At 44.9% G+C, this 26716-nt stretch overlaps 1 protein-coding gene across 1 annotated transcript in view; it reads right to left on the bottom strand.

Annotated features, from left to right (window-relative positions):
- Positions 1 to 3138: 3138 nt before the first annotated feature.
- The window catches only part of afg3l2 (AFG3-like AAA ATPase 2), a 74673-nt gene continuing 51095 nt past the window's right edge, over positions 3139 to 26716 (bottom strand). The window contains exons 13-17 of the mRNA XM_080194679.1: positions 21766 to 21876; positions 15249 to 15364; positions 8673 to 8873; positions 6677 to 6871; positions 3139 to 3927 (exon numbers count right to left, since the gene is read on the bottom strand). Coding sequence (XP_080050805.1) covers positions 3682 to 3927; positions 6677 to 6871; positions 8673 to 8873; positions 15249 to 15364; positions 21766 to 21876 — 869 coding nt within the window. The 3' untranslated portion in view covers positions 3139 to 3681. The remainder of the gene's footprint in view (positions 3928 to 6676; positions 6872 to 8672; positions 8874 to 15248; positions 15365 to 21765; positions 21877 to 26716) is intronic.

A 26716-nucleotide genomic window follows, 5' to 3' on the forward strand; every position in this document is an offset into this window, starting at 1 on the left:
TATTGTACACTTTAGCTATGCTTTTCCTCTTTACATACTCGCTGAATCTCTTACTACCTGTTTTTAACATTTCTAGCTAACTTTCTCATATTTTAAAATTTCCACTTTTTTCATTTTTTTTCCAAAGTCTGTCCAGTTTTTGGACATGCCAATAATATTGCACCTTTTCCCTTCAATTTGATACTATCCTTAACTTCTTCATAGCCATATATGGTGTATTCTGCTCAAGGAGTATTTCATGATAGATTATCTTTGCTGAGTTATTAAATATCTTTTTAAACACCTGCCTCTGCTCAACTGTACTCCTACTTTTTTTAAAACCTGTTTTCCCAGCTCACTTCAGCCAACTGTGCCTTCATAAGAACATAAGAACATAAGAAATAGGAGCAGGAGTAGGCCATCCGGCCCCTCGAGCCTGCCCCGCCACTCAACAAGACCATGGCTGATCTGTCGTGGCTCAGCTCCACTTTCCCGCCCTCTCCCCATAACCCTTAATCCCCTCTCTTATCAAAAACCCATCAACCCGCTTCTTAAAAATATTTAGCGAGGCAGCCTCCACCACTTCAACGGGCAGAGAATTCCAGAGATTCACCACCCTTTGAGTGAAGAAGTTCCTCCTCAACTCCGTTCTGAACCGCCCCCCCTTTATCTTGAGGCTGTGCCCCCTAGTCCTACTGTCTTTTTTGAGCGGGAAGAGTCTTTCCACCTCTATCCTATCCATCCCATTCATCATCTTATACGTCTCAATGAGATCTCCCCTCATTCTTCTAAACTCTAACGAGTACAAGCCTAGTTTATTCAGCCTCTCCTCATAGCTCAACCCCCTCAACTCCGGTATCAGCCTAGTAAACCTCCTCTGCACTCCCTCCAAGGCCAAAATATCCTTGCGCAGGTGCGGCGCCCAAAACTGCACACAGTACTCCAGCTGCGGCCTCACCAATGCCCTATACAGCTGCAGCAAGACCTCCCTACTTTTATATTCAATCCCCCTCGCTATGAAGGCCAGCATCCCATTCGCCTTCCTGACCACCTGCTGCACCTGCAGGCTGGGTTTTTGCGACTCATGCACAAGGACCATCATAATTGCTTTCATTTAAATTTAATACACTAGTCTTGAACCCACACTTCTCACCCTCAAACTGAACATGAAATACTATCACATTACACTGATTGTTGCCAAAGGTTGATTCCTGACATGGAATCTATGGAAATAAGGCAAACAAGTAGGGAGGTTATGGACCAATACAGATTAAAGGGGAGGAGGTGCTTGCTGTCATGTGGCAAATCAGAGTAGATAAATCCCCAGGTCCGGACAGGGTATTCCCTCAGATCTTGAAGGAGACTAGTGTTGAAATTGCAGGGCCCCTGGCAGATTATATTTAAAATGTCAGTATCCACAGGTGAGGTGCCAGATGATTGGACAGTGTTGTTCATGTTGTTCTGCTGTTTAAAAAAATGCTCAAAAAGTAATCTGGGAAATTATAGGCTGGTAAATTTGACATCAGTAGTAGGTAAATTATTGGAAGGAGTACTCAGCGATAGGATCTACAAATAGTTGGATGGATAGGGACTTATTAGGGAGAGTCAACATGGCTTTGTGCATAGTAGGTCATGTTTAACCAATCTATTAGAATTTTGAGGTTGCCAAGCAAGTGGATGAAGGGAAGCAGTGGATGTTGTTCAAATGGACTTCAGTAAGGCCTTTGACAAGGTCCCGCATGGGAGGTTAGTTAGGAAGATTCAGTCACTAGGTATACACAGAGAGGTAATAAATTAGATTAGACACTGGCTCAATGGAAGAAGCCAGAAAGTGGTAGTGGAGGATTGCTTCTCTGAGTGGTGAGCCACAGGGATCAGTGCGAGGTCCATTGTTGTTTGTCATCTATATCAATGTTCTACATGAAAATGTGGTAAATTGGATCAGCAAATTTGCTGATGATACAAAGGTTGGAGGTATAGTGGACAGTGAGGAAGGTTTTCAAAGCTTGCAAAGGGATTTGGACCAGCTAGAAAAAAAAGGGTGGAAAAATGGCAGATGGAGTTTAATGCAGACACGTGTGAAGTATTGCACTTTGGAAGGACAAACCAAGGTAGAACATACAAGGTAAATGGTAGGACACTGAAGAGTGCAGTAAAACAATGGGATCTGGGAATACAGATACATAATTCCCTAAAAGTGGTGTCACAGACAGATAGGGTCGTAAAGAGCGCTTTTGGAACATTGGTCTTTATAAATCAAAGTATTGAGTATAAAAGTTGGAATGTTATGGTGAGGTTGTACAAGACATTGGTGAGGCCGAATTTAGAGTATTGTGTGCAGTTTTGGTTACCTAATTACAGGAAGGATATTAATAAGGTTGAAAGAGTGCAAAGAAGGTTTACAAGGATGTTGCCAGGACTTGAGAGACTGAGTTACAGAGAAAGGTTGAATAGGTTAGGACTTTATTCCCTGGAGGTAGATGAGGGGAGATTTGATAGAGGTGATAAAATGATGGGTATTGATAGAGTGAATGCAATCAGGCTTTTTCCACTGAGGCTAGGGGAGAAAAAAAACTAGAGGACATGGGTTAAGGATGAAGGGGGAAAAGTTTAAAGGAATATTGGGGGGAGGGTCTTCACACAGAGAATGGTGGGAATATGGAATGAGCTGCCAGATAAAGTGGTAAATGCGGGCTCACTTTTAACATATAAAGAAAAACTTGGACAGGTACGTGGGTGAGACAGGTGTGGAGGGATACGGTCTAGGTGCAGGTCAGTAGGACTAGGAGAAAAATGGTCTAGATTGCAAGGTCTAGATAAATGTGTTCCTTGGTTGGCACAGTGGCAACAGAGTGGCATACAGCACCAAGGACTGGGTTCGATTCCTGGCTTAGGTCACAGTCTATGTGGAGTCTGCACGTTCTCCCCGTGACTGTGTGGGCTTCCTCGGGGTGCTCCGGTTTCCTCCTGCAGTCCAAAAATATGTGGATTAGGTGGATTGGCCATGCTAAATTCTCCTAGTGTATCCCAACTAGACAGCACAGTGCGCTGACTAGAGGATTTTCACAGCAACTTCATTGCAGTGTTAATGTAAGCCTACTTGTAACACTAAAAGAAACTTAAAAAAACTCATGCACCAGCCAAAGGCTAACAGCAGGATTCAATATTATATCTTTTATTTTTGTACACTTTGTGAAGTTTCAAAATAAACATTATTTACACAAAATATTAATTACATTCAAGTCTTCAATTGCTTGCAGCCCCAAACCAAGGAGGATTGAGGGGGCACATGGTACAGAAAATTGCGTACGTTAATCCTCAGCTCTTTGTCCGTCAGCTCAGCAGATAATATCTTCCATCTTAAAATGTATGGCTAAACTGATTCATAAATAATGATTCCATTCAAACGAAACCAGATGCAGTGCGCAGAGTCAAGTGCTACAGTGAAGCAGCAATCTTTGTTAAAATTACATTTAAGACCTTAAAACAAATTGCTATGTTTGCTTCATGTTCATTTTGACAGAACAAGTTGGCCCAGTGGAAATTAATTATTGGCAAAGCCACAATAAACGTGGGGGAGCTGAGCTGCTGAACCATTTGTGGGTTTTAAATTTCTTTAACCAACAAGTCGGAACACAATCAAGGAGGCACAATTTCCCTTTTGTAGGATCACAATTTCTTAAAAATACACAGCTAATTAATTCATTTAGTATCCCAGCCATCTAGAGAGCCCTCTTCCAATCTGCCCTTCTTCTGATACTTCCGCTCACTTTCACGATCCTTGTTCCAGTCTTTGAGGCCCTCCGGAAGGGTTGTGTCTTCCTCAAGGCTTCCTGTCCCTTCCACAAACTCCTCATACGTCGACTTCTCCGCAAAGGGTCGAGGCCCCAGCAGTTCAATCATGTCCGCCTTGTCCAGCACCTCCTTTTCTAACAATCGCTGAGCAATCTGAAATTTGCAACAAAGCACCAATGAGAAATGCAAAATAGGAAACACTAGAATACGCAGAAAAGACAAGGCTGGGGTGGGGTGGGGTGGTGAATGGACCCTTAAGATTACGAAAGGGCTCGATGGAGTGGATGACAATAAAATGCTTCTAACCTCAGGAAACTAAAAGTTTAGGGGCCATAAATACAAGATAAATCCACTATGGAAATCGGGAGAAACTTATTTTCCACAGAGAGAAATTTGAATGTGTATCTAGCCACCACAAGGGATAGTTGAGGTGAATAGCATTGATGCATTTAAGGTGAAGTTGGATAAAACCATAAGAAAAAGTGCTGGCAGCATCTGTAAGGAGAGAAAAAGAGTTGACATTTTGAGACAGGCGACATGGTGAGATAGTGGTTAGCACTGCTGCCTCACATTCCTGGCTTGGGTCACTATCTGTGCAGAGTCTGCACATTCTCCCTGCGTCTGCGTGGGTTTCCTTCGGGTGTTCCAGTTTCGTCCCACATTCTGAAAGATGTGCTGGTTAGGTGCATTGACCGAACAGGCACTGGAATGTGGCGACTAGGGGAATTTCACAGTAACTTCATTGCAGTGTTAATATAAGCCTACCTGTGACTAATAAATAAACTTCTTAACTTTGTCAAAGCTTGGATAAAAACATGCTGGCAGGGTTAGGTGAAGTTGAGTGGGAGGAAGTTCATATGGAACACAAACACAAGCAATGGTCTGACTCCATATTGGGCATTCTACGCAATGTTACTAAATAACAGCATGATGGAGGGCATCACCACAGCTACTCTTAATCCCAAATTACTGAGAGGAGTGAAGACTTCCCATAGTGAAGGAGGTACAAGGAGAGATGGGAGACAGTGCCATTGCACGAAGTTCCAAAGCTCCAAATAACTGGTCATACCATCATCATCACAGACTTGGAAAGAGGTCACCTGGGGCAGAATTTTTCTGTCCTGCCTGCCACGGGAATCGTAGTGAGCGGGACACGGATCATGCAAAAGTCCACTGACCTCGAGCAGGATTTTCCAGCTTTGGGGCGAGTGCTGCCAGAAAATCTCACCCCTAGAGTTGCTTCTATTTATCAGGGTGGGAATTCTAAATTTTAAATAAATAGTTTGCAAATGCACATCAAATCATTTTACAATTATATACACTGATGTGCAAAATATCATACACCACCAAATAAATACTTTAAAGCAATTTTTAAACAGAAATCTTAAATCAGGATCAAAGTAAGCTATAACAATGAAAACAAGTTAAACTTCCAATACAAGTCAGCACAATGTAAACCAACTGTTATTTTCATGATTACATAAGTTTTAATTTAGTTCCTAAAAAAAGATCTGAAGAGCTTCTAAAACAATGCAGTCAAAAGATGCAGTAACACAATAGTTAGCTCTGCAATAAAAAGAGAAAACTAATCTCTCATTTCTCTCCCACTCCCTGAAAGGAACATTGTATGATACTGTGCAGTCTGACATGTGCCAGCAGCCTTGTATTAACTTGTGCAAGAGAGTAACGTGTTTTGTCTTTGCTCAGCTGAGATGTGCCAACAAAACAGGAGTCTGGGGGAAGAACTGTATTCTCAACAGATGCACCATACACTGCACCAACACACACACCCACCCATCAGAACCTCCAACACACACACACCGACACCTCCCCACCAGAACCCCCAACACCTCCCCCTCCACCAGAACCCCCAACACACACACACACACACACCCCAACACTTCCCCCTCCACCAGAACCCCCAACACACACACACACCCCAACACCTCCCCACCAGAACCCTCAACACACACATACCAACACCCACACACATATACCCCCACTCACAGTCACACTACTGCCGACTGGTTAGCTCAGCACAGGCCAAAGAATCAAAGCTAAGACTTACCAGGACTCAGCATCATACTATGCAGTAACAGACAATTTCCCGATAGGAATAATCCCACATACAGATAGATATCAAACATTCGTATTCTCCTGAAAGCATCAAAATGGTGTTGTTTGGGTTGTAGGCTCATTAATTGACATTATGAATGGTCCTATGATAGTCTAATGTATCGTTAGCTCTGTGGAAAAACAGTGTCCCTCACAGTATTGCTCACAATTGCAAAATAGGTTAGGTGCTCTCTAAATGCAAGTCTGGGATTGGACCTTGTGGACACAGAATCATAGAACCCTACAGTGCAGAAAGAGGTCCTTTGGCCCATCGAGTCAGCACCAACCACAATCCCACCCAGGCCCTACCGCCATATCCCCACACATTATTACCCGCTAATCCCTCTAACCTAAGCATCTCAGAACACTAAGAGGCAATTTTTCAGTATGGCCAATCAATCTAGCCTGCACATCTTTGGACTGTGGGAGGAAACCGGAGCATCCGGAGGAAACATCTTAAGTTATGGCTTCAAAATTTTGCAACGTGGCACTTGGTTGCCTAGTGAGGAGTGCTGAGCTTTTAGAGTGTGTGAAAGCTTTCAATTTTCAGTGTATTTGGTGAAGACCCATGAAGGTTACACACAAGCAGCCTTTCCTGGGTATCAGCCCCAACACATTGGATATATAGGAGTCGACCTAATTTTCCTTCTATTTAAAAGGTTTATGACTATTAATCTATCGATTAAGAGGGCAATTCAAAATAAATTAGCCAGCTCCCACTCTATTCAAGGTTAACATTCACAGGGTCAAGAATAACAGTTTTAAGGTCATATTAATATTTTCTAACCTTCTCAACTTCCGCTCTCCTTTCTGTTAGCAGTGACAGAGTTCTCTCATACGCAGAACTGATGACTATTCGCACTTCTTCATCAATCAGTCGGGCTGTGGCCTCACTGTATGGTTTTTCTAAAGCCAACTCGCCCTGTCGCGGGAAGTCAAAGGACACCTGGCCTACTTTTTCATTCATACCAAACTGGACAATCTACAAACAGAGCATGAAAAAGTAACAATCAGCATTTATCATATTGTAGCTTCAGTGAACCATGTTCCTAATTCCAACAATGCAACCTTCACTCCCCCCTCAAAACCCCACACACAACATCCCCCCATCCCATTAAAAAATGACTCATTTTACCAAGCACAGCAAACCTTATTTCCATTGTCCCACCCAGTATCAGTAATTTCTTCAGCAGGGTATGCTAACCTAGGTTAATTTGACTTGATTTGTCTTGCACATAAAAAGCAGCAACTCTCTTCACTTTTTTAAAACTTTTTAAAAATTTATTCATGGGATGTGTGTGTTACTGCCTGGGTCAGCATATTGCTCATCCCTGAGGGCATTTAAGAGTCAACCACATTGCTGTGGCTCTGGAGTCACATGTATGCCAAACCAGGTAAGGACAACAGATGTCCTTCCCTAAAGGACATCAGTGAATCAAATAGGTTTTTACGACAATTGACAATAGTTTCACAGTCATAATTAGACTCTTAGCTCCAGATTTTTATTCAAAATTGACTATCTGGTCTGTGGGATTCGAACGCAGGTCCCCAGAGCATCAATCACCCTGGGTCTCTGGATCACTGGTTCAGCGACAGAACCACTGCCTCCCCTTAAAATTCTGAGTTTCAAATTCAGCCCTCCTTTATGCTTGATGGGGATTTTACCTCACTGAAGGAAATAAAAGAAAAAAAGGTGTAGATAACAGAAGAGAAAGAAGACAATACCTGCAAGCTAATCATTTCCAGTAACGTTATAGTTATAAGGTTAAAGGCGGTGGAATTAGGTAGCATGAAAACTGCCACCCTATCCCCATAACTTCATATATTTACCAACTAATCCCACTAACCCTTACATCCTAGGACACCAAGGGGCAATTTAGCATGGGCAATCCACCTTACCTGCACATCTTTGTAATGTGAGAGGAAACCCGAGCATGCAGAGGAAACCCACACAGACACGGGGAGAACATGCAGACTTTGCACAGACAGTCACCCAAGGCCGGAATGGAACCCAGGTCCCTGATGCTATGAGGCAGCAGTGTCAACCAGTGTGCCACCTCTAAGTCCAGCAACAGAACTTGGCCTTGCCAGGTCATGCACATCATAGGCAGGGAGGTCTCAGTGAGGAGCAGAGCCTCACCATAAAATGTCTCCATTTATCACCCATGAAGACAAAGTGATTCAGTTGTAGTCAGCATGACTCTGGGACATCATTCTTAAGTTCATTGGTATTTTGTCTCAAATCCTTGCTTTGTCCACTTTCCCAATCTGAGGAAGGTTCTAATTATTACCACACTGTTTAGCCAAATGTTAGATTCAAAAATCATTAAGGAAAACCTACAGCAGTAAGAATACCCTCAAGATATTTTACATAGAAACTATGTTTAATTTAAAGTTTATTTAATAGTGTCAGAAGTAGGCTCACATTAACACTGCAATACCATTACTGTGAAAGCCCCCTAAGTCTCCCCACTCCAATGCCTGTTCGGTACACTGAGGGTGAATTTAGCATGGCCAATGCACCTAATCAGTATGGCTTTTGGACTGTGGGAGGAAACCCATGCAGACACGAGGAGAACGTGCAGACCCCGCAGAGACAGTGACCCAGTCAAATCCGGGTACCTGGTGCTGATAGGCAGCAGTGCTAACCACTGCGCCACCCAATTGGGTTTGTTTGTAAATTATTGGGCATAAACACTATGTAAAAAACAACGTTGAACAGGATACTGGAATCGAACACCTAAAGCACATTACATTTCAAACTTGTTGAAGTATGGACGTACCTGTGCATAGGCACTCTGGGTAACTTTCTTCAAATCATCTTGTGCACCAGTTGTTATTCTACCAAAAAAGATTTGTTCTGCAACTCGTCCACCTAGTGTCATACACATCCGGTCATGGAGCTGCTCTTTACTGTACAGATATTGTTCTTTAGGCAAATACTGAGCATAACCAAGTCCCTTTCCACGGGGTATGATGGACACCTAAAAACATACAGGAAAAATGTCTCAGAACTTTGTGCGTAGATTGATCATCCTCATTTACCAATGTATCTGTAAAACTCTCAGTGGCTCCAAAACACTCTGGGACCCTTTGATGCCCTTGTAGTGTGGAACACATTAACTAAATACAAAACCTTTCTTCTACCGGGGGTCTATAGGCCCCCGAATAACGATCTGGAGGTGGGGCGGGCTGTGAACGCGCAAATAAGTGCGGCGTGCAGGAATGGGACGGCCGTAGTTATGGGGGATTTCAATCTACATATAGATTGGTCGACCCATGTTGGACGCGGTGGGCTCGAGGAGGAGTTCTTGGAATGCTGCCGGGATAGTTTCCTCGAACAGTGTGTGTTAGAGCCGACGAGGGAGCGAGCTATCTTGGATCTGGTGTTATGTAATGAGGCGGGTAGAATTAGGGACCTTGCGGTGAAGGATCCTCTTGGGGAGAGTGATCATTGTATGGTGGAGTTTCTGGTGCAGATGGAGGAGGAGAAAGGTGGGTTCCCGGACGCGCGTCCTTTGTTTGAACAGAGGGGAGTACGGTAGGATGAGAGACGAATTGGCGAATGTGGACTGGGGGAGTGCGTTGGAAGGTAGGTCTGCTGAGGAGCAGTGGAGGATCTTTAAGGAGATCTTTCTTGGTGCTCAGCGGAAATTTATTCCGATGGTCAATAAGGACAGTAGGAGGAGAGGTAATAAGCCATGGATAACGAAGGAGGTGAAGGAAAGTGTTAAATTAAAAGCGGAGGCGTTTAGAGTAGCTAAGAGTAGTGGGCGAGAAGAGGATTGGGAGAGGTTTAAATGTCAACAAAGATTGACAAAGAAGTTGATAAAGAAGGGTAGGAGAAACTATGAAGCTGGGCTAGCGCTTAATATAAAAAAGGATAGCAAGAGTTTTTATAAATATATAAAAAGGAAGAGGCTGGCTAGGGTGAACGTTGGTCCCTTAGAGGATGAGAAGGGGGACTTAGTGGTAGGGGATGGGGATATGGCTGAGGTCCTGAATAACTTTTTTGCTTCTGTCTTCACGGAGGAGGACGTGAATAATTTGCCGGGTGTTAGCGATGGAAAGGTGGTAGGACTGGAGGGTCTTAATGACATTACTGTTACTAGAGAGGAGGTGCTCGACAGACTGGAGGGGCTGATTGTGGACAAGTCGCCAGGACCGGATGGAATGCATCTGAGGGTTCTGAAAGAAATGGCGGAGGTGATAGTGGATGCCTTGGTGGTTATTTTCCAGACGTTGCTGGATTCCGGGGAAGTGCCGGAAGATTGGAAAGCGGCTAATGTTACGCCGTTGTTTAAGAAGGGTGCCAGGCAAAAGGCAGGGAATTATAGGCCGGTTAGTTTAACGTCTGTTGTAGGTAAAATGTTAGAATCTGTCATCAAGGAGGAAATAGCGAGGCATCTTGAGAGGAATTGCTTGATAGAGCAGACGCAGCACGGTTTCGTTAAAGGGAAGTCGTGTCTGACAAATTTACTGGAGTTCTATGAGGTTGTGTCTAGGGCGGTGGATAGAGGAGAGCCGGTGGATGTGGTCTTTCTTGATTTTCAGAAGGCGTTTGACAAGGTACCTCACAAGAGGTTATTGCAGAAGGTCAGGGGACATGGAGTTGGGGGTAGGGTGTTAGCGTGGATAGAGGATTGGTTGTCAAATAGGAGGCAGAGAGTGGGGGTCCAACGGGTGCTATTCGGATTGGCGGATGGTGATTAGTGGAGTGCCCCAGGGGTCGGTGCTGGGGCCTCAGCCATTTACCATTTATATGGATGATCTGGAGGAGGGAACCGAGTGTAGGGTGTCGAAATTTGCTGATGACACCAAGATTGGTGGAATGGCAAATTGTGCGGAGGGTGTGGAGAGTCTACAGAAGGATCTAGATAGGCTGGGCGAATGGGCCAGGAAATGGCAAATGGAATTTAATGCTGGCAAGTGCGAGGTGATCCACTTTGGTAGGAATAATGGTAGGAAGGATTATTACTCACGTGGCGAAAAACTGTAGCAGGCGATGGTGCAGAAGGACCTTGGGGTCCTTGTACATGAGTCGTAAAAACCCAGCTTGCAGGTGCAGCAGGTGGTCAAGAAGGCGAATGGGATGCTGGCCTTCATAGCGAGGGGGATTGAATATAAAAGTAGGGAGGTCTTGCTGCGGCTGTACAGGGCATTGGTGAGGCCACAGCTGGAGTACTGTGTGCAGTTTTGGGCGCCGTACTTACGCAAGGATATTTTGGCCTTGGAGGGAGTGCAGAGGAGGTTTACTAGGCTGATGCCGGAGTTGAGGGGGTTGAGCTATGAGGAAATGCTGAATAAACTAGGCTTGTACTCGTTAGAGTTTAGAAGGATGAGGGGAGATCTCATTGAGACATATATGATGATGAATGGGATGGATAGGATAGAGGTGGAGAGACTCTTCCTGCTCAGAAAGGATAGTAGGACTAGGGGGCACAGCCTCAAGATAAAAGGGGGGGCGGTTTAGAACAGAGTTGAGGAGGAACCTCTTCACTCAAAGGGTGGTGAATCTCTGGAATTCTCTGCCCGTTGAAGTGGTGGAGGCTACTTCGCTAAATATTTTTAAGACTCGGGTTGATGGGTTTTTGATAAGAGAGGGGATTAAGGGTTATGGGGAGAGGGCGGGAATGTGGAACTGAGCCACGACAGATCAACCATGATCTTATTGAATGGCGGGGCAGGCTCGAGGGGCTAGATGGCCTACTCCTGCTCCTATTTCTTATGTTCTTATACCAAGCACTGTTTGAGAACTCTGGTTTGTGCTCGATGGAATTTGGAAGGATGGGCCGGGGGGGGGGGGGGGGTGGTGGTGGTGGTGGTGGTGGGATCTCATTGAAACGTACAGAATACTGCAAGGCCTGGAAAGAGTGAGCATGGGGAAGATGTTTCCATTAGAAGGAGAGACTAGGATCTGAGGGCACAGCCTCAGAATAAAGGGACAATCCTTTAGAACAGAGATGAGGAGGAATTTCTTCAGCCAGAGGTTAGTGAATTCATTCTCACAGAAGGCTGTGGAGGTCAAGTAATTGAGTGTATTTAAGACAGAGGTAGATAGGTTCTTGATTGACAAGGGGATCAAAGATTACAGGGAAAAGGCGGGAGAATGGGGGTTGAGAAATTTTTCAGCCGTGATCGAATTGCGGAGCAGACTCAATGGGCCTAATTCTACTCCCATATCTTATGGTTCAAGTAATTTCTGAGAATTCTAGATACACAAGAGCCAAAATTGAACATCTTGCAATGCCAACTGTTCACCTGGAAATGCAAACCCAAGAAACTTTCCAGTGGCACTCCTCATGACAAGATGGAAGTTGACAGGTTTTAAATTGGGCACACTGTCTAGACTAATCTTTGAAAATCTAATCACGTACTGACTCATTCGAGAGAACAAAAGACTCGCATTTACAGGACTGAAACCTTACATCAGGCAGACTCCATTTTTTGAATACGACATATTTACAATCCTACAGTGCAGGAGGCCATTCCGCCCATTGACTCTGTACCGACCACAATCCCACCCAGGCCCTATCCCCATAATCCCCATGCATTCACCCTAGCTAGTCCCCCTGACACTAAGGGACAATTTAGCATGGCCAATCCATCTAACTCACACCATCTGTGGACTGTGGGAGGAAACTAGAGCACCTGGAGGGCACACAGACATGGGGAGAACTTGCAAAATCCACACAAACAGTGACCCAGGACAGGAACTGAACCTGGGTCCCTGGTGCAATGAGGCAGTAGTGTTAACCACTGTGCCACTCCATTTTTGGGCATTATTAAATATCAAGCAATAAAAATCTAAGGGCCAATTTTAACCCAGTACCCCAGCAAGAACGTGGCAGGTAGGTAGTTGGTTAAAATGGCAATTAGGTGCTCAACACAAACTTAGCTATCGAATTTCTGGAAGTGCCAGGGCTGCTTGCCATGAGCAGACAAGGGCCTCATAACCACTTTAATGCTTGCGTCTGATCATGTCTGCAGGTATCACAGTAGGTTTTTTAAAAATTCTTTCACTGAATGTGAGCATCAATGGCTAAACCAGCAATTATTGCCCATCATTAATTGTTCCTGAGAAGGTGGTGAGGAATTGCCTTCTTGAAATGCTGCAGCCAATGTGGTGTAGTTACACTCAGTGCTGTTAGGGAGTTTCAGGATTGTGAACTAATGATAATGAAGGAATGGCCAGGATGGTGTGTGGCTTGGGAGTTGGAAGGGAACTTGCAGGTAAAATATTCCCATGTGATTGCTGCCTTTGACCTTCTGGGTAGTAGAGATCACAATTTTGGAAGGTGCTGTCGAAAGAGGCTTGGCGAATTGCTGTAGTGCATCTTGTAGATGGCACACATTGCTGCCACTGGTAGAGAAAGTGAATACTGGAAGTGGAGAATGCTCTTTCAGGTGCCTGTAGAAGAACCCATGGCACATTTGAAGAAGAATATCAAGGTTTCATGGTTACCAGGCTGATACTGGCACTTCAACCGACTTTCATAAAACAGATTACCTGGCTGTGCCATCTCATTAGTTGGGGGGGGTGGGGGGGAGGTGTTTGCTCTGTGAAAATTGCTTGCTCCCTTTCTCTGTTACAACATTGATATGCCTCAAAAATGTCTGTGTACCTGCACCACATGGCCTGCAATGACTCAGTGAGCTGACTACCATCTTCTCAAGAACAATTAGAAAAGGGAAACAAATACTAACCTAGCCAGATATGTGCACATCCCATGAATAAGCACTTTTTTGATGTCAACCTGTAAAAGGTACAATATTAGTTTTCTCCTTCATGTCTTTGGTCAGGTTATGGTAATGGAAGCCTTCCCTGTACCTCCCATGGAATTTTTATGCTTTTGTTTTCACCATGACAACTATAGTAAATTCAGTCAATCATTATAGAACTGTTTTAGTAGTGCTGGCCCAAGCAGTGCTAGGGTCTCAGAGCTGAGGGAATGTCCTGTTAAAAAGTCAATAATTACCTCCTTAGAGAGGACAGCTGCAGTCAAACCTCTGACTAGATTCCACATTCAAAATATGAACCTGCCTTCAGCTTTTCAAGTACTAACAGACTTGCTGTTTTTTCCAGCATAAGTGTTAAAAAGCTCAAAAACGTACATACAATAATATACATACAAGAGTTGCCAGTACAAATGCAATGGGCCAAATGGAATCCTTCTGTGCTCTGACCATTCTGTGTATTGCTGAGAGATATGTCTCTCGTTTCAGCAATATTCACGTTCTGTATTACCAAGCATTCTGTGAATTTGCATTGTATATAGCATCTTTAAGAGTTCCATGTATTAATCTTCTCCTGCAGATGTCATGTTTTTTAATGTCAGTGATCATGGGTTCTCCAGCTTTCATGATCTTTGGCAATGGCCTACATCTTGGTGTTGTTCTCAAATCTCATACCAAGCTGCTTGTGAAGCTGTCACTGTAAAAGATAAAGTTGCCATACTCCCAAATGATCATAGGCTGTAACTGGTGGTGATGGAGTTTAGAAGGATGAAAGGAGATCCAGTTGAAACTTACAGAATACTGAGGACGCCTGGATAGAATGGACGCAGAGAGGGTGTTTCCATTAGTGGGAGAGACTAGAACTTGAGGGCACAACTCAGAGTGAAGGGACGCTCCTTTAAGACTGAGATGAGGAGGGATTTCTTCAGCCAGAGAGTGGTGAATCTGTGGAACTCTTTGCCACAGAGGCTGTGGAAGTCTGGTCATTGAGTGTCTTTAAGACAGATAGATAGATTGTTGAACAATAAGGGAATCGGGGGTTATGGGGAGAAGGCAGGAGAATGGGGATGAGAATATCAGCCATGATTGAATAATGGAGCAGACTTGATGGGCCGAGTGGCCTAATTCTGCTCCTATGTCTTATGGTCTCAGGCTCACCACAACCTCGTGAGCAGCAAGGTTGAGGAGGTGGAGCCTCCATGAATAACCTCAGCCAATGCAGGAACTGATCCATGCTGTGGGCATCGCTCTGATTCACTAATTATCCAGCCAACTGAGCCAAACCAACCAGCTGTCACTGCTTTCCCATCTTTGTCACCTTCTTACTCTGCTATCCTCCATTTTACCTGTCTCCAATAGATGTTCTAGTTTCTCTCTCAAGTACCTGCCCAAGGAATTGTAGTTGTCTCTTGATGATCATTTGTGAAAGTTCTTCATCTATTGTTAAACAATTTATTGCTCAAGTGTTAACTCAACCAAGTTAGCACTGAATATACTAGAGGTTCTTTTGCTGAAGTTCTGAAGCAATGTTCCCTGGCTACAGAGGTGAAATCTCTCAACAGTTTTATAAACATGATTTAGCACTCAATTAGGTTTCCAATATTTCCTTTAATTTATCTCACCTTCAGCAAAGGGTCAGCGTGCTCCAGAAACCATCCAGCCACTGCATGGCCTGCCTCATGATATGCCACAGTTTTCTTCTCTTCTGGCTGTAGAATCTGAGTTTTCTTTTCCAGTCCTAGAGAGAGAAAATGTTGCAAAATATCTCAATTCACAGGTTCAGATTTCTTTAGAAAACTCAAACATTTTAAGTGGAGGAAACATTTGCCCAAGTAAATGTGCAACTATTCTAGGGAAATGTTTCATTGCAATAACTTGCCAATCGCTCACGAGTATGATTATCCACCTAAATGAGAGTCTTTGATGACCATAACATCTGTGCTAATACCAAGATCCTCATGTACAAGTCTTCCCAACTCTTCTATACAGCTCAGAAACCTGGACTACGTACAAACGCCACCTCAAGGCTGAGGAGAGATGGCACCAATGCTTTCTGAGATGAATTCTCTGCATCAGCTTGGCAGACATACTAATTTTGGTGTCCTTGAAGGAGCCCATGGTTCCAGCATCGAGGCCATGGCCATCAGAAACTAACTGCTGGTCGGCCACCTGCTCAGGATGCTGGAGTCCTGATCATGGGTTTTGTGTGTCCTTGCGCAGCTGATGAATCTGATCCTACAGCTGCATCTCTGACCACACACTTGGCAGGTGTTTCTGGGAAGTGGAATTGATCCACAGGCTCGAGATCACTGGCATCCCTTTCTCCAGCTCCTTTTCTGGGCCTCCTCTTGCTGTAGGGTCTTCTCAAAGACTTGTCAATCAGAAGATTCCTCCAGGTAGATTTCTTCTGTGCAAAGGTATCCTCGGTATTGATGTCTATGTTACATTCCTTGACGTTTATCCTTCAACATGTCTTTGAAGCACTTCCTTTGTCCTCCTCTTGTTCGGATGCCTTCCTTGAGTTGGGTGAAGATTTGTTTTGGCAATCAGGACTCCAGCACCCTGAGCAGGTGGCCGACCAGCAGTTAGTTTCTGATGGCCATGGCCTCGATGCTGGAACCATGGGCTCCTTCAAGGACACCAAAATTAGTATGTCTGCCAAGCTGATGCAGAGCAGAAAGCATTGGTGCCATCTCTCCTCGGCCTTGAGATGGCGTTTGTACATAGTCCAGGTTTCTGAGCTGTATAGAAGAGTTGGGAAGACTTGTACATGAGGACCTTGGTATTAGCACGGATGTTATGGTCATCAAAGGCTCTCATCCTTAGGCACTGCTCACTGATTGGATATGATAGAACATAGAACATTACAGCACAGTACGGGCCCTTCGGTCCTCGATGTTGTGCCGACCAGTGGGACCAATCTATTGGCCCTCTAAGCTAAACTATTCCAATGTTATCCATATGCCTATCCAATGACCATTTGAATGCCCTTAAAGTTGGCGAGTCCACAACTGCTGCAGGCAGGGCATTCCACGCCTTTACTACCCTCTGAGTAAAGAACTTACCTCTGACATCCGTCCTATATTTATCGCCTCTCAATTTAAAGCTATGTCCCCTCGTGTTAGCCATCACCATCCAAGGAAAAAGGCTCTCACTGTCCACCCTATCTAACCCTCTGATCATCTTGTATGCCTCAATTAGGTCACCTCTTAACCTTCTTCTCTCTAACGAAAATAACCTCAAGTCCCTCAGCCTTTCCTCATAAGACCTTCCCACTACACCAGGCAACATCCTGGTAAACCTCCTCTGCACCTTTCCAATGCCTCCACATCTTTCTTATAATGCGGCGACCAGAACTGTACGCAATACTCCAAGTGCGGCCGCACCAGAGTTTTGTACAGTTGCAACATGACCTCACGGCTCCGAAATTCAAACCCTCTACTAATAATGTTGAATTTCTGTGTCAGTGTCATTCTTAGATGCGAGGTGGCTTCCCAAATGCGAAATGTTCCATGTTTGGAAGGATTTTTCCATTGATCTGGATGGAGGGAGAGACTGGATCTTGCCCTGTGGTAGGTTGGTAAAGGATAGCAACCTTTTGCAACTTAACACTAATAAGACAGACAACCAAATCAATAAAAGTATTTAATGACTTGCAATTTACAGAAAATTCAGATCAGAATTAAGTGAGTTTACCATCTATATCCACATGTCACAGAAAAAGCAAAACAACCGTGCCTCCAGAGTCTTCAGAAGTTCCCAGATGTCTTTTTGTGCATGGGCTCCTGCATCACTATGAGAGATCCAGTATAGGTGCTGACATACAATCCCACTGTCCACTACATACACCTGAATCCTTCTGATGTGGTGGTTCTACACTACAATCTCAATACTCTTCACCTTGGCTGTTGTCTTTACAATCACTAAATTTAAAAATCCAACTTGCCCCTCCTAAATAGTGGCATACCTCCACCACTAATCAGCAAAGTGAGAATTATAGTTAAGGCCCAAGTTATTTGTTAACATTATGGCCAGGGGCTGCAAAAATACCCAGCAGAAAAATGAAGTGTTTTCATCTGGGTTGAAGAAAGGGTAAAAAGAGTTGTATTTATATAGTGCTTTACATGACCACTGAGCAGCTCAAATCCTTCCACTTATAACCAATAATATTTGGTGTAGCTCCTGTTCTAATGTCAGAAATGTGATAACTAATTTGTGTTTAGCAAGATTCCACAAATAGCAATGTTGATAATGATTGGATAATCTGTTTGAGATGTTGATTAATGGTTAAATATTGGTCAGGACACAGGGAGCATACTCCAGTTCTTCTTTGTAATACCCCCATCCAAACAGGTCTTGATTTAACATCTGGAAGATGGCACTTCTGACACTGCAGAGTTCCCTCAGCACCATACTGGTGTGTCAAGCTTGGTTGTTGTACTCAGGTCATGGAATGGGACTTGAAACCAGAATCTTGTGATTCAGAGACCAGTGCGCCACCAACTGAGCCACGACTGAGTTTCAGTGGAACAGTGCAGAAGATAGGTCCAGAACAGGAAAGTGAGCCAGACCTCATGCGGAAAGAGTCAGACTAAGACATAGCTCACAATTTATTTGCCTCCTGATACTATCCAGGATCTAGGTGAGACTGAACTGTACGAGTACTACCACGAATATCAGATTGGGGAAGCTAAATGTGGATGAGATGGCTGCTTTTTAGAACATCTCCATTTTGTCTGAGAATGACACCCTGTGCTTTCTATTTCCACGTCATTTTTTTGATTTTTGGTTTCATTCATGAAATGAAGGTCAGCACAGGTTTAAAGAGCTGCACTTCATCCATTAGGTATACTGTGGTCCTTTTAATGATTTTAATAACCAAAAGAGAAAATGCTGGAAAGTCTCAGCAGGTCTGGCAGCATCCGCGAGCAGAGAAAAGAGCTGATGTTTCAAATCCAGATGATCCTTTGTCAAATGTCAATGATTTTGGTGTCTTTGTCACGAACATTCTTTGTCAATATTTTGTCTATGATTTTAAGAGCCTAAGCTTCTACCATCTCTCATTCAGGAATTTATGGCAATGAGGGAGGATTCCAGTAATTTGGAAAAGTGGCAGATGGGCTGAATATTGGAGTGAGGACTCTGTTAGAATGCAATGCTGTTGGATGGTCTGTATCTCTGGTACAACCCTCTAGATAAGCCAACTAGAGGTGAGGCTATATTGGATTTGGTGCTGGGTAATGAGCCAGACCAGGTGCTGGACTTGGAAGTTGGGGTGCATTTCGGTGATAGTGACCACAATTCGGTTACGTTCACCTTAGTGATGGAAAGGGATAGGCATGAACCTCGGGTCAGTAGTTTTAGCTGGGGGAAGGGTAATTATGAGGCTATTAGGAGAGAATTAGGAAGCATAGGTTGGACTAGGAGATTACAGGGACTGGGAACGTCCGAAATGTGGAATTTTTTCAAGGAGCAGCTACTGCGGGTCTGTGATAGGTATGTCCCTGTCAGGCAAGGAGGAATTGGTAGGGCTAGGGAACCGTGGTGTACTAAAAAAGTTGATTCGTTGGTTAGGAAGAAAAAGGAGGCTTATGTTCGGATGAGGCTTGAGGGCTCAGGTAGTGCATTAGAAAGCTTTAGATTGGCTAGGAGGGAGTTGAAGAGGGAGTTAAGAAGGGCTAAAAGAGGACATGAGATGACTTTGGCTGATAGGATTAAGGAGAATCCTAAGGCGTTCTATAGGTATGTCAAGAACAGAAGGTTGGTTAGGGCAAGATTAGGGCCAGTTACAGACAGTAGAGGGAAGTTGTGTGTGGAACCGGAAGAGATTGGAGAGGCATTGAACCAATATTTCTCTTCGGTGTTCACGCAGGGGGACATGAATGTAGCTGAGGAGGACACTGGGGTGCAGGGGTGTAAAATAGAAAGTATTGCAGTTGATACCGGGGATGTGCTGGATATTCTAGAGGGCTTGAAAATAGATAAGTCCCCTGGTCCGGACGGGATTTACCCTAGGATTCTCTGGGAGGCTAGAGAGGTGATTGCAGAGCCTCTGGCTCTGATCTTCAGGTCATCGTTGGTCTCTGGTATAGTACCGGAAGATTGGAGGACAGCGAATGTTGTCCCATTGTTTAAGAAAGGGAACAGAGACTTCCCTGGGAATTATAGACCGGTGAGTCTTACTTCTATTGTGGGCAAGGTTTTAGAAAGAATTATTAGGGATAGGATTTATAGTTATTTGGAGAGTAATGAATTGATTAGAGACAGTCAGCATGGTTTTGTAGCAGGTAGATCGTGCCTTACTAACCTTATTGAGTTCTTTCAGAAAGTGACCAAAGAGGTGGATAGGGGTAAGGCAGTTGACGTGGTATATATGGATTTTAGTAAGGCATTTGATAAGGTTCACCATGGTAGGCTTCTGCAGAAAATGCAGACGTATGGGATTGGGGGTAATCTAGGTACTTGGATCAGGAATTGGCTAGCAGATAGGAGACAGAGGGTGGTGGTTGATGGTGAATATTCGTCATGGAGTTCGGTTACGAGTGGTGTGCCTCAGGGATCTGTTTTGGGGCCACTGCTGTTTGTAATTTTTATTAATGATCTGGATGAGGGTATAGTTGGGTGGATTAGTAAATTTGCTGATGACACCAAAGTCAGAGGTGTGGTAGATTGTGAGGAAGGGTGTCATAGTTTGCAGGGAGACTTGGACAGGTTGCAGAGCTGGGCCGAGAGGTGGCGGATGGAGTTTAATACGGAGAAGTGTGAGGTAATTCACTTTGGTAGGAATAACAGATGTGTCGAGTATAGGGCTAATTTTAAATGATGAAATCGTACCGCAAATGAATTCTTAGTCAATATTTCTCAAACAGAATTTATAGCTATTGTACTTTCTACTTGGGAAATATTGCAACAACTGCTTGTCTGCCTTTTGAATCTCTCTACAACAAGTGGCTGGACAGGCAATCAAACAGCAAGCGTATGCAACTACCACTCTACAACAGGTTAACTAACCATCCCGATTTATGGGACCATCCCATATTTGAGACGGCTGTCCAAAGTCACAGACTGTTTGTTTCCAGGGAAGCCTTTGCCCCGTATTTCAGATGCAATTCTCCTGCATGTGCAGTACACAACTGATTTGATTTATTATTGTCACATGTATTGGGATACAGTGAAAAGTATTACTTCTTGTGCACTATACATACAAAGCATAGAGAAGGAGAGAGTGTAGAATGTAGTGTTTCAGTCATAGCTAGGGTGTAAGAAAGATCAACTTAGTGCGAGGTAGGTCCATTCAAAAGTCTGATAGCAGCAGGGAAGAAGCTGTACTTGAGTCGGTAAGCATACGTCCTCAGGCTTTACCATCTTTTTCCCGACAGAAGAAGGTGAAAGTGAGAATGTCAGGGCTGTGTGGGGTCCTTGATTATGCTTTTCCTGAGACAACGGGAAATGTAGACAGAGTGAATGGATGCGAGGCTGGTTTGAGTGATGGACTGGGCTACATTCATGACTGTTAACGCAAACTGCACTTTATTACCAGTGTCCCACTCCCACAGTCTTGATAGCATCCCACATCCCCATCCCACAAGTCCCCCTTAATTTTATTCTTTTGCACCCCCCTCCTCACCCATTTCTTTCAGGGACAAAGTTTGCGTTATTAAAATGGGAATTAGTTTTTAATGTACATCTTACCCAGCTCCTGACATAGTATTATTGATATTTCAATAAATTATCATTAGAATCCCTACAGTACAGAAGGTGGCTATTTGGCCCATCGAGTCTGCACCAACTATAAAACCCACCCAGGCCCTACCCCTAGAACACCCCCTGGCACTAAGGGTCAATTTAGCATGGCCAATCAACCTAACCTACACATCTTTGGAGTGTGGGAGGAAACCCATGCAGACACGGGGATACCGTGCAAACTCCGCAAAGATAATGACCCAAGCTGGGAATCGAACCCAGATCCCTGGCACTGTGAAGCCGGCAGTTTGCATTGTGAAGCAACAGTGCTAACCACTGTGCTACCCATAATGCAGCTGCACATTTTTAACAAGAGTATGAATGCAATTCATTGTTGTAGCACTGTTGCTCTAAATGTTGGTAAGTATCAAAATTCAGAACGTTATTACTCCTTACCTCCAATGACACGCTCAATGGCCTGTTCAAAGTGTTTCTGTATAATGGCCTCAGAGAGGTGTCTGGCAGCAATTAAAGCAGCTTCATTGCACACATTGGCAATGTCAGCTCCTGAAAGAAAAGTCATCAAGAACAGAAATATGATTCACTTCCAGTGTGACATTCCAAGAAACAAGAGTCATCATTCACAGAAAACAATGTTTCATTGGGAAGTAAACCAACATGTTCAGACATTACAAGTTTCTCCATCTACAGAGAAACTCTTTCCTTTTGATGTGAAAACCAGAACAAAGAGATACAATGTTAAAATCTCCAAATGCTACCACATTTATGTGGCTAGACCAATTAAGTTTCTGGCCAATTTCCAGGATGTTTATGCTATGGGATTGTGGAATGGTAATACGACTGAATGTTAGGAGGAGGACGGGGATTTAGTCATAAACACAAGGCAATGACCAATGTTACGAGTCATTTATTAGCCAACAGGATCTTGATAAATGGAGCCAGTGGGCCGATGAATGGCGGATGGAGGTTAATTTAGATAAATGCAAGGTGATGCATTTTGGTGTTCGAGCCAGGGCAGAATTTACTCAGTTAATGGTAGGGCATTGGGGAGAGTTATAGCACAAAGAGATCTAGGGGTACATGTGCATAGCTCTTTGAAAGTGGAGTCACAGGTGGAGAGTGGTGAAGGTGGCATTTAGAACATAAGAACATAAGAAATAGGAGCAGGAGTAGGCCATCTAGCCCTTCGAGCCTGCCCCGCCATTCAATAAGATCATGGCTGATCTGTTGTGTCTCAGTTCCACCTTCCCGCCCTCTCCCCATAACCCTTAATCCCATTGCCTATCAAAAACCTATCAACCCGCGTCTTAAATATATTTAGTGAGGCAGCCTCCACCACTTCAACAGGCAGAGAATTCCAGAGATTCACCACCCTTTGAGTGAAGAAGTTCCTCCTCAACTCTGTTCTAAACCGCCCCCCCTTTATCTTGAGGCGGTGCCCTCTAGTCCTACTGTCCTTTCTGAGCAGGAAGAGTCTCTCCACCTCTATCCTATCCATCCCATTCATCATCTTATATGTCTCAATGAGATCTCCCCTCATTCTTCTAAACTCTAACGAGTAGAAGCCTAGTTTATTCAGCCTCTCCTCATAGTTCAACCCCCTCAACTCCGGTATCAGCCTAGTAAACCTCCTCTGCACTCCCTCCAAGGCCAAAATATCCTTGCGTAAGTGCGGCGACCAAAACTGCACACAGTACTCCAGCTGCGGCCTCACCAGTGCCCTGTACAGTTGCAGCAAGACCTCCCTACTTTTATATTCAATCCCCTTCGCTATGAAGGCCAGCATCCCATTTGCCTTCCTGACCACCTGCTGCACCTGCAGGCTGGGTTTTTGCGACTCATGCACAAGGACCCCGGGGTCCCTCTGCACCGTTGCGTGCTGCAGTTTTTCGCCATGTAAGTAACAGTCCTTCCTACCATTATTCCTACCAAAGTGGACAACCTCGCACTTGCCAATATTAAATTCCATTTGCCAGTTCCTAGCCCATTCGCCCAGCCTATCTAGATCCTTCTGCAGACTCTCCACACCCTCCACACAATTTGCCGTTCCACCAATCTTGGTGTCATCAGCAAATTTCGACACCATACGCCCGGTTCCCTCCTCCAGATCATCTATATAAATGGTGAATAGCTGAGGCCCCAGCACCGACCCCTGGGGCACTCCACTAGTCACCAACCGCCAATCCGAATAGCACCCATTGACCCCCACACTCTGCCTCCTATTTGACAGCCAATCCCCTATCCACGCTAACACCCTACCCCCAACTCCATGCCCCCTCACCTTCTGTAATAACCTCTTGTGCGGCACCTTATCAAACGCCTTCTGAAAATCAAGAAAGACCACATCCACCGGCTCTCCTCTATCCACCGCCCTAGACACATCCTCATAGAACTCCAATAAATTCGTCAGATACGACTTCCCCTTAACGAAACCGTGCTGCATCTGCTCTATCAAACAATTCTCCTCAAGATGCCTCGCTATTTTCTCCTTGATCACGGATTCTAACATTTTACCTACAACAGACGTTAAACTAACCGGCCTATAATTCCCTGCTTTTTGCCTGCCACCCTTAAACAACGGCGTAACATTAGCCGTTTTCCAATCTTCCGGCACTTCCCCGGAATCCAGTGATGTTTAGAAAATAATCCCAAGGCATCCACTATCACCTGTGCCATTTCTTTCAGAACCCTCGGATGCATTCCATCCGGTCCTGGGGACTTGTCCACAATCAGTCCCTCCAGTCTTTCGAGCACTGCCTCTCTAGTAACAATAATGTCACTGAGACCCTCCACTCCTACCATCTTCCCATCGCTAACACCCGGCAAATTATTCACGTCCTCCTCCGTGAAGACTGAAACAAAAAAGTTATTCAAGGCCTCAGCCATTTCCCCATCCCCTACCACTAAGTCCCCCTTCTCATCCTCTAAGGGTCCAACGTTCACCCTAGTCAGCCTCTTCCTTTTTACATATTTATAAAAACTCTTACTGTCCTTTTTTATATTATGCGCTAGCCTAGCTTCATAGTTTATCCTACCCTTCTTTATCAACTTCTTTGTCATTCTTTGTTGATATTTAAACCTCTCCCAATCCTCTTCTCGCCCACTACTCTTAGCTACTCTAAACACATCCGCTTTTAATTTAACACTTTCCTTTACCTCCTTCGTTATCCACGGCTGATTATCTCTCCTCCTACGATCCTTTTTAACCATCGGAATAAATTTCTGCTGAGCACCAAGAAAGATCTTCTGAAAGATCCTCCACTGTTCCTCAGCAGACCTACCTTCCAATGCGCTCCCCCAATCAACATTCGCCAATTCCTCTCTCATCCTATCGTACTCCCCTCTGTTCAAACAAAGGACACATGTCTGGGAACCCACTTTCTCCTCCTCCATCTGCATCAGAAACTCCACCATACAATGATCACTCTTCCCAAGAGGATCCTTCACCACAAGGCCCCTAATTCTACCTGCTTTATTACATAACATCAGATCCAAGATAGCTCGCTCCCTCGTCGGCTCCAACACACTGTTCAAGGAAACTATCCCGGCAGCAATCCAAGAACGGTGCAGAGGGACCTCGGGGTCCTTGTGCATGAGTCGCAAAAACCCAGCCTGCAGGTGCAGCAGGTGGTCAGGAAGGCGAATGGGATGCTGGCCTTCATAGCGAGGGGGATTGAATATAAAAGTAGGGAGGTCTTGCTGCAGCTGTATAGGGCATTGGTGAGGCCGCAGCTGGAGTACTGTGTGCAGTTTTGGGCGCCGCACCTGCGCAAGGATATTTTGGCCTTGGAGGGAGTGCAGAGGAGGTTTACTAGGCTGATACCGGAGTTGAGGGGGTTGAGCTATGAGGAGAGGCTGAATAAACTAGGCTTGTACTCGTTAGAGTTTAGAAGAATGAGGGGAGATCTCATTGAGACGTATAAGATGATGAATGGGATGGATAGGATAGAGGTGGAAAGACTCTTCCCGCTCAAAAAAGACAGTAGGACTAGGGGGCACAGCCTCAAGATAAAGGGGGGGCAGTTCAGAACGGAGTTGAGGAGGAACTTCTTCACTCAAAGGGTGGTGAATCTCTGGAATTCTCTGCCCGTTGAAGTGGTGGAGGCTGCCTTGCTAAATATTTTTAAGAAGCGGGTTGATGGGTTTTTGATAAGAGAGGGGATTAAGGGTTATGGGGAGAGGGCGGGAAAGTGGAACTGAGCCACGACAGATCAGCCATGATCTTATTGAATGGCGGGGCAGGCTCGAAGGGCCAGATGGCCTACTCCTGCTCCTATTTCTTATGTTCTTATGTTAACTCTTCCTCAAGCCCACCGCGTCCAACATGGGTCGACCGATCAATATGTAGATTGAAATCCCCCATAATTATTGCCGTTCCATTCCTGCACGCCGCATTTATTTGCGCGTTAACAGCCCTCCCCACCTCCAGATCATTATTTGAGGGCCTATAGACGACACCCAACAGCGTCTTCCTCCCTTTGCTGTTCCTAATCTCCACCCACAACGATTCCACTTTCTGCTCTTTGGCTCCTATATCATCCCTTACTACCACCCTGATGCTATCCTTAATCAGCAGAGCTACGCCCCCCCCGCCCTTTTTCCTCCCGCCTATCCTTCCTAAACACTTGATACCCCTGGACATTCAGCTCCCAGTCCCTGTCACCTTGCAGCCACATCTCTGTAATGGCCACCAGATCACATCTATTTGTGCTGATCTGCGCCACCAGCTCATTCACTTTATTCCGAATGCTTCGTGCATTCAGATAAAGTGCCTTCATCCCAGCCTTCACCTGGACCCTATTTGCCGGAATGCCACCAACCATACTCACGCCCCCTACTCTCTTTATTATTGGGACATCCTCGGCCACTTCCCTTACCTGTACCCTCTCCTTTACTTTCGACCCTGTAATTTCACCTACCCTCGCACCCCCGCCCCCCCCCCAACTAGTTTAAAGCCCTATCTACAGTCCTATCTACACGATTCGCCAGGACTCTGGTCCCAGCACGGTTCAGACCAACCCCATCCCACCTGAACAGGTCCCACCTACCCCAATACTGATGCCAATGCCCCATAAATTCAAACCCATTCCTCCCACACCAATCCCTGAGCCACCCATTCACTTCCTTAATCTTATCAACCCTACGCCCGTCTGCACACGGTTCAGGCAGTAGTCCGGAGATAACCACCTTGTCGGTTCCACTTTTTAATTCCATTCCCAGCTTTTCAAACTCCCTCCCCAGATCCTCAGTTCACATTTTGCCTATGTCGTTGGCACCCACATGTACTACAACGACCGGATTCTCACCCTCCCACTCCAGATTCCTCTGCAGCCCAGATGCGACATCCTGGACCCGAACACCAGGCATACAACACACCCTTCTGTGC

Source organism: Carcharhinus amblyrhynchos, chromosome 8 (genome assembly GCF_965287045.1).
Source record: "Carcharhinus amblyrhynchos chromosome 8, sCarAmb.v2.hapA, whole genome shotgun sequence".
NCBI lineage: Eukaryota > Metazoa > Chordata > Chondrichthyes > Carcharhiniformes > Carcharhinidae > Carcharhinus > Carcharhinus amblyrhynchos.